The 12043-nt window shown below is 53.5% G+C and overlaps 1 protein-coding gene across 3 annotated transcripts in view; it reads left to right on the top strand.

Moving 5' to 3' along the window:
* The window catches only part of WFS1 (wolframin ER transmembrane glycoprotein), a 34238-nt gene extending 30997 nt beyond the window's left edge, over positions 1 to 3241 (top strand). For all 3 annotated transcript variants that reach the window (XM_033213701.1, XM_033213702.1, XM_033213704.1), the window contains exon 8: positions 629 to 3241. In XM_033213701.1, coding sequence (XP_033069592.1) covers positions 629 to 2440 — 1812 coding nt within the window. In that variant the 3' untranslated portion in view covers positions 2441 to 3241. The remainder of the gene's footprint in view (positions 1 to 628) is intronic.
* Positions 3242 to 12043: the final 8802 nt, after the last annotated feature.

Genomic DNA, 12043 nt, shown 5'->3' with positions numbered 1-12043 from the left:
GGAGGGCAGTTCAATCGGCCACCCGGTGCAGTTGAATGGTGTCTTTGCTGGGAGAGTGGTGCTGGTCCCTCTGCCTGTGTCTGCATTGACCTCCCTTTTCCTGACGCTTGCTCTGCTGCGCCTCCCAGGACTGCCTGTGGCTTCCCCTCCTAGAGCCCAGCCTCCTGAGGATTGCCGTTTCCCTTCATGGAGGCTCAGGGAGGTGACATCCTTGCTGCAGTGCAGAGCTGGGTCACAAAACCAGCTCCCAGACAGGCATCTTAGGGCTCCATCATCTCTTCATGTGGGTGACCCTGAGGGGAGGGAAGTGGGGAGCCCGTGGCTGCTGGAGGTCTTGCAGGGAGAGAAGCACACATGCATCTGGTCACACTGGCAGAAGGTGGGGAGCCAGGCACAGGACAGAGAAGGGCTCCAGGCCCAGAAGAGGGAGGGCCCACAGGGACCGCGAGCGTGGGGAGGGCCACCTGGAAAAGGATGGAGGGAGGACTACTAGGATGGGGCCGGCGACGGGAAAACGCAGGGGTGCATGTTCCTTTTGCCCAGAGGCAGGGTGGTCAGAGGGAGGCGTGAGGTGGGAGCGGTGGGGGTCCTGTCCTAGCCTAGTTCCCACATACCGTCTTTCCCCTAGGTGGTCAAGTACCCCCTGCACGCCATCATGGAGATCAAGGAGTACCTGATCGACATGGCCTCCAGGGCGGGCATGCACTGGCTGTCCACCATCATCCCCACGCACCACATCAACGCTCTCATCTTCTTCTTCATTATCAGCAACCTCACCATCGACTTCTTCGCCTTCTTCATCCCGCTGGTCATCTTCTACCTGTCCTTCATCTCCATGGTGATCTGCACCCTCAAGGTGTTCCAGGACAGCAAGGCCTGGGAGAACTTCCGCACCCTCACTGACCTGCTGCTGCGCTTCGAGCCCAACCTGGATGTGGAGCAGGCCGAGGTCAACTTCGGCTGGAACCACCTGGAGCCCTACGCCCACTTCCTGCTCTCTGTCGTCTTCGTCATCTTCTCCTTTCCCATCGCCAGCAAGGACTGCATCCCCTGCTCGGAGCTGGCTGTCATCGCCGGCTTCTTTACTGTGACCAGCTACCTGAGCCTGAGCACCCACGCAGAGCCCTACACGCGCAGGGCCCTGGCCACCGAGGTCACCGCCGGCCTGCTGTCGCTGCTGCCCTCCATGCCCCTGAATTGGCCCTACCTGAGGGTCCTTGGCCAGACCTTCATCACTGTGCCTGTCGGCCACCTGGTCGTCCTCAACGTCAGCATCCCCTGCCTGCTCTATGTCTACCTGCTCTACCTCTTCTTCCGCATGGCGCAGCTGAGGAATTTCAAGGGCACCTACTGCTACCTGGTGCCCTACCTGGTGTGCTTCATGTGGTGCGAGCTCTCGGTGGTCATCCTGCTGGAGTCCACCGGCCTGGGGCTGCTCCGTGCCTCCATCGGCTACTTCCTCTTCCTCTTTGCCCTCCCCATCCTGGTGGCCGGCCTGGCGCTGGTGGGCGCACTGCAGTTTGCCCGGTGGTTCGTGTCTCTGGAGCTTACCAAGATCGCAGTCACCATGGCGGTCTGCAGCGTGCCCCTGCTGCTGCGCTGGTGGGCCAAGGCCAGCTTCTCCGTGGTGGCGATGGTGAAGTCCCTGACGCGGAGCTCCATGGTCAAGCTCATCCTGGTGTGGCTCACGGCCATCGTGCTGTTCTGCTGGTTCTACGTGTACCGCTCAGAGGGCATGAAGGTCTACAACTCCACACTGACCTGGCAGCAGTACGGGGCGCTGTGTGGGCCACGCGCCTGGAAGGAGACCAACATGGCACGCACCCAGATCCTCTGCAGCCACCTGGAGGGCCACAGGGTCACGTGGACCGGCCGCTTCAAGTACGTCCGCGTGACCGACATCGACAACAGCGCCGAGTCGGCCATCAACATGCTCCCGCTCTTCATCGGCGACTGGATGCGCTGCCTCTACGGCGAGGCCTACCCTGCCTGCAGCCCTGGCAACACCTCTACGGCCGAGGAGGAGCTCTGTCGCCTTAAGCTGCTGGCCAAGCACCCCTGCCACATCAAGAAGTTCGACCGCTACAAGTTCGAGATCACCGTGGGCATGCCATTCAGCAGTGGCGCCGACAGCTCACGCGGCCGCGAGGAGGACGACGTCACCAAGGACATCGTGCTGCGGGCCAGCAGCGAGTTCAAGAGCGTGCTGCTCAGCCTGCGCCAGGGCAGCCTCATCGAGTTCAGCACCATCCTGGAGGGCCGCCTGGGCAGCAAGTGGCCTGTCTTCGAGCTCAAGGCCATCAGCTGCCTCAACTGCATGGCCCAGCTCTCGCCCGCCAGGCGGCACGTGAAGATCGAGCACGACTGGCGCAGCACCGTGCATGACGCCGTGAAGTTCGCCTTCGACTTCTTCTTCTTCCCGTTCCTGTCGGCGGCCTGAGGATGGTCCGCCACGAGGAGCTTCCAGTGCATGTTGCTGTGAGGCCCTTCCCCAGTGTGGCCCCAGCCCGACAGGCGTGCACCAGTGCCGTGTGTGCCCACGTGTGCAGACCTTGGCTGCAGAGACCTTGCGTCCATGTGTAGATTGTGTGGACCCCAACAAAGGGGTGGCCGCTGTGTAGCTCTGTCCACTGTGAATGCCGAGTGTGTTGGGAATTGCATGCCATCTCCACCCCGAGCCCAGCCTTTCTGAGTGACGCGGGTGTGCCAGGCTAGACTAGGAGGTTCCTGTGTCTCGAAAAGCACTTTACAGATGAGATTCCCTCTCCTCCCCCACCTTCAAGCGCCCTGTTGCCTCTTATTTACTTTCGTGTTGGATTTGTTGTTTAAAGAACCAAATAAGCATCTATGTAAACTCCACAATAGCGTTTCTTATTTCTTTGGTCACTGCTAACCCTTAGCAGCCGTTCCCCTTTCCTGGGGGACGTGCACAGCAGCTGGTGCCTATCATGTGGTCAAGGCCCAGCCCCAGCAGAGGCTGGGAGAGGCGGCGCACTGGCGCTATGTCACACTGAGCTCAGCACCGCAGGCTGCCTCATGACCCTCCTGTCCAGCAGGTAGTGGGTGAATTTGTGAGGGTCTTGCCTGAATCCATCGGGACTGGGGAAACAGAGAACACTGTGGTGGGGGGTGGGGTGAGGGGTCCCTGTCAGTGCTCAGAAGAGCCTGACTATGTTCAGTGCTGTGGAGCAGAGAGCCAGGGTCCTGAGTGGCTGAAATAAAAACCTCTAGTGAACCTGCAGTGCTTTCCTTCCTTCCTTTACTGAAAAGAAGTCTTTCTTGTGCATGCGCGAGAACGAGCGGAGCCCGCACTCCTGTTGAATGAAGTGCAAGTGCGGTCTGAGTTACAGAAGAGCAAGGTTGATATTTCACAGTCGACAGCTTCCTGCCAAAGCCAGACCCTGGCTTCACCTCCGGCTGGGGCATCTGCTATCACTGTGGGGTGGCCTGGGCATGGGCTGCCTGTGCAGAGACACCTGTGCGGAAGGTGACCATGGCGTGTCAGCCCAGCCATCCTCTCAGATCTTACTGAGCGGAAAGGGCACAGTCACTTTCCGAATTCTCTTCGAATTCCAGTGACCCATGAAGCGGAGCCTACAGGGTGATTCGCGGTGTGGGGGCTGCCGCCCATGCCGGAGCATGTGGTGAAACCGCCTCCTGTGTTCCCTCACCTGCCGTGATGACCCCATGGAACTATAAGCAGAACGTAGTCATTCGGGGGTGCCCGAGCAGCTGGAGGTCCCTCAGCAAGCCTCACCCCTCTTGGGCAGCCTGTGTCTGTCCCAGCCCCTTGGGTCTTTGGTGTCTCCCCTGAGGTTGAGGACGTGGCCTATACCTGCTCCTGACCCCCGTAGGCTGGGCTGCTCTCTGCTGGGCAGCAGGCCTCGCCTCTTTGCTGTGGGTGGGGAGTGGCAAGTGGTCACACGCTCTGGCTTGGCCACCTGGTGTTGCCGTGCAGGATGCGGCTGCTCCATCTTCCTTGGACGGCACTGGGTGGTGGCAGCTGCACCCCACACTGTCCTCATCCTGGCTTGTCCTGCCTGGAGGGGCTGCGTGAAACCACATGAGAGGCAGGAAGTGTCATCACTCCGAGCCCCGGGCTCGCCCCTGGGATTCTTTCCCAGGCGGTGAGATGAGATTGGAGTTCAGTCCCATTTCCTCTCCCCATCCTGCGGATTTGTGAGGCCATGGAAGACCCTCGCCCTGTGACTCTGCCCCCGGGATCCCCACTGACTGTGCAGAGGAGGGAAGCCGCATGATGCGTTCCGAGTGGACAAAGATGACAACACAGCATCTCAACACCTGGATGAGGAAGATGCTCTAACATCCCCCATCTGCAGAAGAGGACACCGAGGTTCAGAGTGGAGGCCATAGCACAGCAGGAAGGATGGAGCCCCACCTGTCCCCTTCCCCTGGGCCACCACGCTGCCACTCAGCACCCCTGATTAGTTTCTAACCAACCAGCAGAGGCACAGCTTGGAGGAGGAGTGGTGCTGTCTTTTGGGCATGGTCCGGAGTTCCACTCATTCTGCCACAAAGCCCTATACCACTAGGCACCATTTAACACCTGTCCCCAGGCCTCAGTGTCCCGATCTGTAAAATGGAAAGTTCTGGGCTAGGTCAGTGGTTTTCAAAACTTCTTAGCAACACCGTTTTTTGTTTGTTTGAAATAGGGTCCCTTTGTCACCCAGGCTGGAGTGTAGTGGTGCTGTCTGGGCTCACTGCAGCCTCCACATTTGTCCTGGGTTTTACGGAGAGGCTCTCCCCCCTCCATACCCCCCACCCAGGAAAGAACCTGCCGTCTGCAGAAACAGCAGTTATTTAAGACCCCATCCTGGCCACCTGCTCTGGGCTGGGCCTTCACCCCACGGAGCTGTGGGACAACCAGGGAGGGACCGGGGGCAGAGTCTCACTTTGTTTCCATGAGGTAGTAGCATTTGAGAGAATGAGTCAGGAAAGACCCAACTGGGTGGTGCCATCCCAAGTGCCAGGAGAGGGTTTGGTGCCAGAGTTTCCGAGCCCTCTGGAAGCCCAGCTCCCCAGGGCGTTCTTTCAGGGGGCCTTCACTGTCCATTCTTGGGCGGTGAAGCCATCAGAAAGCCCACTCTGCCTCCTTTGGACATGCTCTTAAAGACCAGGCATTCAAACAAGTTCAATTATTCAAATGCTTTTTTCCTTTTTTTTTGAATCCTACATCATGCAAGTGCACGCCCAAGTGAGGTGACAAAACCCACATTTCTGCAGATGCCCACGAAGCAGGACCTATATCTCTTGAGTCTGGTACCTGAGGACAGAATCCTGTAACCACCCCAGCTCCCAGTCAGCAGGATGGGGTGTCGGGGCTATCAAACAGCCACGTGGCCCAATGCATCTCATCCGGCAGCCCGGGGAAAGCACACTTTGACGGCCAGGCTCCTATCCGATACATGGTGCTTCCTCTTCATGACAAATAAAATGAACACTCATTCACTCAAAATACTGAGCTCCTGCTGTGTGCTTCACTCTTCCTGGCACAGGGGATGCAGCAATGCACAGAGAAGAGCCCCTGCCCTGCTGGGAGGGGTGTTTGTGGGGAGATGGACCACGCACCAGTCAGTGAATATAGCACAATAGCAGGTAGAGAAAAGTGCTACAGTCATCTACCGTGAGCACCGTGATGCTCTGCCCAGTTTCACCAACATTAATGGAGCACCTACTGTATGCTGGACACCATGCATTTTCTCATCCTGGCAGCTGTTGCAAAATAGACAGTTCCATCGTGAAGACTGTGGGCAGTAGAATCGCAGCCCCCAAAGATGTCCGGGTCCTAATCCCCAAATCGTGTTCCTGTGTTCCCTTGTATGGCAAGAGGGACATTGCGGATGGGATTCAGTTAAACATCTTGATACCGGGGAGATGATTCTGGACTTTCCTATCCAGGAGGGCCCAATGTAATCTCAAGTGTCCTTGTAAGAGGGAGGCTGGAAGGTCAGGGTGAGAGATTGGAAGATGCCACCCTACAGGCTTCAAGATGGAGGAAGGGACCATGAGCCAAGGAATGTGGGCGTCTCTCACGCTGGAAAAGGTGAGGAGATGGTTCTCGCCAGCAGCCTCCAGTGAGACACAGCTGGAGTGATGGCGTCAGACTGGGCCACTGACACGGCTCTAGAGTCCCAGATTCCCACGCCCCCGCCCCTCTGCATGGCTCCTGAGCCCCTCTCTGAGGTGTCTCCTGGAAAACCCTTGGATTCCTGCTCCCTGCCTGTTGTCCCTGAACGTTGCTGCCTTTTGCAGCTAGTCTGTCCCTCTCTGAGGCTCATGATGTCATCTGACTGTGTGGGCCCCACACGTAATTCTAACAGCACCCAGGTAAAGATAAAGGGGCTTTGTTGTTTTTCTAAAAAGGACTTTGCTGTTGCTTGAGTCACTCATAACTTGATCAATTATGTGGAGCTCTAAAAGCTTCCCAGTTGCTAGGAAACCGCACCTTGGAGGCTGGCGAACCATCGTTAAAGTTGCTCCTAAACGGTTGAACTTCTGTGGTGACTTTGGAAAGTAGCCTGGGGAAAACAAAACAAAACAAACAAGAAAACAGAAAAGACTTGGGTTCCCTTTTCTGTCTTTCCAGAAGTGATCAAATCAATCAGCTAAACTCACTGCTTCTAGCTTTCCTCTGACTAGATGATGTGCTTTTTTTCTGCTGTTAGCCAGAAAGGCCATTTTCTTCCTATTTTAGTCACAGAATAACCTGTCTCTTTAGGACAGTGGGGTCCTGTGCTGAATCCCACCCCCAAAGATGGAAAGAACGCGGGTGCTGCGTTGTGGGAAGCCCCAGCTGAGACTAAGTGTATAACGGGCTGAGAGCCGAGAGCCTGGCCCGGCAAGCCAGGCAGTGAGGGGACCCGGTACCCCGCTCCCCATTTCTGCTGGAGCTGGAAGAGCCCCAAGGACATCAGAGGAGGGAGCTGGGGCTCAGAGCTGGGTGGGGCAGCTGACTACTCCCTGCAGAACACCTACCACCTGCCAGACACTAGTGGCTGATTTGTGGACATGCTCTCAAAACCCTCAGGTGATCTGCCCGCCTCAGCCTCCCAAAGTGCTGGGATTACAGGCATGAGCCACCGCGCCTGGCTTATGATTACTTTTTGTTTACACTGTGCCTAATAATTATCTAGTTTTTTGTCTATTTTTTTCCACATTGATCACTAATTCATTTGTGAAAAATAGAAAATTCGTCTCAATGTGTTAAAACGATCAGATAAGCTCTCAATTTCTGCTTCCCCAGCCCCTGTAGATTTGTTTTTTGGAACTTTCCATCTTCCTGTGTCAATCCGGACTGTTCACTCTCCAGGCCACCACCCAGCTGTCACCCTGGGGACTCCCTCACTGTCACCCGGGTGTTCCCTTTGCGTCTCTCCTCTGTGGTATCCCTGTTTCTGGGATCCCAGATGGATTAGCTAGGAAACAGGCTAGGCTGCTATAACAGAGACCCCCCAATACAAACAACAGTTTATGCAACACAGAATTGTATTTCTTTCTCAGGTCACCATCTGAGTAAGTGGCCTAGGCTAGTGTGCTGGCTCCAGGCAGGTTTCTTCTCTCTTGTCGCTCTCTCTCTTTTGACCCACATTTTCTATCCTGAGATCTAAACTAGCTGCTCCAGCTTCTGAAACCGCCTTTGCAAAATTATAACTGAGGACATTACAACAGTGAAAAAAGTCAGACCTAACTGACTCCATCTTCCTTCTAACCTTTAAGCTGTCCTTGTTCATTCCTGGACATAAGCCAGACTAATTTTGGGAAGGACTTCAGTTCATGGTTTGACTGAAATAAATTGGTAACAGCCCTTTCCCAAAAAGACCCCCCTTCTTGCCTGGGGTCCAGTCTGCCTTTGCAGGACTAACAAATTAGCTACGAGATTAGAAATGAACAGTTTAGGGGTCATGCAACCTCTGGCTCCAAGAGTCTGAACCTCCCCATATGGCTCCTGGGGATGACATCACCATTGGAAAACCTAAGACCAGTGCTCGAGATATTTTGCAGACCCTGCACTCAATGGATCAGCCAACACCACCCAGACCAGTAATCAGGCTCAACCAGTTCTACCATTGTACCTAGGAAGAGAAGATATTAAGAAGACCTCACTTCAAACCCCCTGTGAGTCCATCTCCAACCTGACCAATCAGCACTGCCCACTTCCCAAGCCCCTACCCACCAAATTGTCTTTAAAAACTGTGATCCTGGCCCGGCGCAGTAGCTCATGCCTGTAATCCCAGCACTTTGGGAGGCCGAGATGAGCAGATCACTTGAGGTCAGGAGTTCGAGACCAGCCTGGCCAAGGCAGTGAAACCCTGTCTCTACTAAAAATACAAAAATTAGCCGGTCATGGTTGCGGGTGCCTGTAGTCCCAGCTACTCGGGAGGCTGAGGCAGGAGAATCGCCTGAACCCAGGAGGTGGATGTTGCAGTGAGTCAAGATCGTGCCACTGCACTCCAGCCTGGGTGACAGAGTGAGACTCTGTCTCCAAATTCATTCATTAATCAAATTAAAATTAACACTCTGATCCCCGAATGCTTGGGGAGACTGATTTTTACTAATAATAAAACTCCAGTCTCCCACACAACTGGCTCTGCATACATTACTTTCTCCATTGCAATGCCCCTGTCTTGATAAATCGGTTCTGTCCAGGCAGTGGGCGAGGTGAACCCACTGGGCGGTTACCCTTCCAGCACTGCGTCTACAGTCTGGCCAGCGTTTAGGATGGGAGGGCAGGTGAAAGGCTTCTCCCCTCTTACCGCAGTGCCTGGAGCAGATCACTGCCATGTCCTCTCTGTTGGCCCAACCTGGCTCTGGCGGATGATCCTGTGTCCGGACAACAAGTCCACTGTGATGTGCAAAGGGAAGGTCAGATGTCAGGGACAACCAGGGGTCCCTGCCTCATGTGTTTCCTTCTTTCCTGGTTTCGTGTTAGCGATGCACACCCTCCAGCGGCTTCCTGAGAAGTTGTCTTTACGTGAATGGGAGCCAGTTTGAAAACTTCCCCACCGTAGGTCCATACCTTTGGGTCGTCTTCTCTTGCAGTGACCTGGGCTTGGTCCTGTGACTTGTTTTGGCCCATGGGATGACAGTACATGTGACACAAGCAGAGACTTGAGAAGCAGGTGTGCCTTGGCGCTTATCTTACTGACCTTGGGAGCTCCAGTGTCAGAGACATTGGAACCACAGTGACTCCATCTTGAATGGGGGCTGGGTAAAATGAGGCTGAGACCTGCTGGGCTGCATTCCCAGGAGGTTAGGCGTTCTTAGTCAACAGGAGATTTATAGATAGGGATTAAGTGAACAATGTTTACCAAACAGACCCCGGACTTAACAAACCCAGGAAATGTCCTGATGTCCCAATACCTTAAGAACAAAAGCATTCTTAGTTTAAAAATAAGTTTGGTGGCTGAGCACGGTGGCTCACACCTGTAATCCCAGCACTTTGGGAGGCTGAGGTAGGCAGATCACCTGAGGTCAGGCCAAGACTAGCCTAGCCAACATGGTCAAATGCATCTCTATTAAAAATACAAAAAATTAGCAAGGCATGGTGGCTGGCGCCTGTAATCCCAGCTACTTGGGAGGCTGAGGCAGAAGAATTGCTTGAACCTGGGAGGCAGAGGTTGCAGTGAGTGGAGATTGCACCACTGCACTCCAGCCTGGGCGACAGAGCAAGACTCCATCTCAAAAAAAAAAAAAAAAGATTTGCTGTAAAGATTCTTGCAGAAGAGAGATTCTTGCAGAAGAAAAGATTCTTGCAGAAGAGAGATTCTTGCAGAAGAAAAGATTCTTGCAGAAGAGAGTAGTTGCACAAAGATGAACAATCCCTAGTCACCAGCCCTAGTAGCAGAGCACACCTCCCCCAGGATTTTGTGGCTTTGTTGTCTTATATATAAACAAGCAATGTGCCTAAGGCACATGCATTCCTCCTCTTGCTCTTGGGAACACCCTACTCTGCCTGTGGACAGCAATTCCTTCTTGCCTTCACTCTCTTAATAAACTCGCTTTCACTTTACTCTGTGGACTCGCCCCGAATTCTTTCTTGTGCAAGATCCAAAAACCCTCTCTTGGGTCTGGATTGAGACTGCTTTCTGGTAACACTGGGGCGATCACAGGGCTGGCCTGGGACAGCCCACTGGGTGACAGAGACGCCTGCTGATGGCATCTGTGTTACCCTGAGCCAACCAGAAAAGCTGTGAGTGAGGCTGGTCTAAAACATTCATCTTCAACTCTGCCTCCCAGCCCACACACGGAATTGTAAGAAATAGCCAATGTTTACTCTTTTTTTTTTAAAGACCCTAAATCAAAAGCTAATTGGTACAAAACCCCGCGTGGCTAAAACGTCTTTGTTTCCCTCTCAAGTGTAATCAATAGTTTGAAGGGGCATAGCCAGCATTTGAGGTTCGAAAATTTCTTCTTAGAGTTTGAAAGCAGCGCTCCCTTCCCTTATTGCTGCTGGGAAGCCTGAAGACGTATTCTGATTCTCCTAAGCCATGGTTTACAGTGTTCTCAGTCTCCCTGAGTTCTGATTCCTCAAAGGGATGGCCCTGGAAGTGGGTGGGCTTTCTGCCATCGTGCCAGGCACAGTGGTTTCTTTTCATCTGCAAAGTTTGATTCTTCAGGTCAGAAAAATTTTGAATATTATCTTGCCTCCATTTTCTTTGTTGAACTCCTCATGTCTGTGTGCTGAGGCCTCTTAGAGGAGGTTAGCTTTGTTGTTTATTTATTTATTTATTTATTTTGAGGCACAGTCTCACTCTGTCACCCAGGCTGGAGTGCAGTGGCGCAATCTCGGCTCACTACAAGCTCCACCTCCCAGGTTTAAGCGATTCTCCTGCTTCAACCTCCCAAGTAGCTGGGATTACAGGCGTGCCCCACCATGCCCAGCTAATTTTTGTATTTTTAGTAGAGACGGGTTTCACCATGTTGGCCAGGCTGGTCTCCATCTCCTGACCTCAAGTGATCCGCCTGCCTTGGCCTCCCAAAGTGCTGGGATTACAGGTGTGAGCCACCGCGCCTGGCCGAGGTTATCCCTTTTTCTCATCTGTTTTCTTTGGGATTCTCCTTGATTTTTTTTGTTCTACTTCCTGAGAAATTTCCTCAACCATATCTTCCAATCTTTGCAGAGATCTTTATTTTTGCAATCATGCTTCTAATTTCCATGGTTTCCTTAGAGTCTCCACGTGTTTCCATGGCTATGTTTTCCATATTCTCTTATGTCTGTGCAGATATTCATTATCAGAGTTTTGAAAACTATATTCCACTTGGCACTGTAGCTAAAGGTTGCAGCTGTGGAACTGAGCGCCAATAAAGCCCCTGTCCGCAGACCCACAGAACAGCACCTGCCTTCCTCCTGCTGAACCTGAAGCCCAAAACTCCCTCTTGAAAGCCAGAGGCAGGGCCTGGCTCCTGGCAGGGTGCAGGGAAACTTACCCACACACTCTCCTGCTTAGCTCAGCAATTGTGGCAGGTGGGGCGGGGCCTCTCTGGCTTCCTGAAGAATCCAGGTACCCTGCCGTTTCTTTCCCCCGAGGCTTCCATTCTCTGGGACCCTCAGGCACGTCTGTGGGGGAGAACTGAATGAGGAGTTATGTGCTACCTATGTGATTGTGAGCTAATTCTTTAACCTCTCTGAATCAGTTTCCTCATCTGTATCATATTCTCATGGAGAGTGTGTGTGTGGAGATCATGATGGGCCACGCGCACCTGATGCAAGACAAAACAAGACAACTATCATTACGGAGTGTCGTGTGCCAAGCACTGTTTTGCACTATCCAAGTTAATCTTGCCCTTTCTCTCCCACCACAAACCTACAAGATAGGGAGTCTTATTAGCTCCATTTCCTCAGTGATGAATTCAGAGCTAGGGAAAGTTAAGAGCTGAATTAGGAGCTAGAGGCAGCAAACCCTTGATGGGAACCCAGCTTCCCAGTGCAAAGCCCATGGGCATCCCCACTTGCCATATTGCCTCCCGATGGGCTCCACCTCCATGAGATTGGACTCATTAAAAACAAACAGCATCCTGGGCC

The sequence above is a fragment of the Trachypithecus francoisi genome, unplaced genomic scaffold, assembly GCF_009764315.1.
Source record: "Trachypithecus francoisi isolate TF-2019V2 unplaced genomic scaffold, Tfra_2.0 Lachesis_group1, whole genome shotgun sequence".
NCBI classification, from domain to species: domain Eukaryota; kingdom Metazoa; phylum Chordata; class Mammalia; order Primates; family Cercopithecidae; genus Trachypithecus; species Trachypithecus francoisi.
The sequence above is the reverse complement of the archived record's forward strand: the minus strand, read 5'-3'. Positions and strand labels throughout refer to the sequence as shown.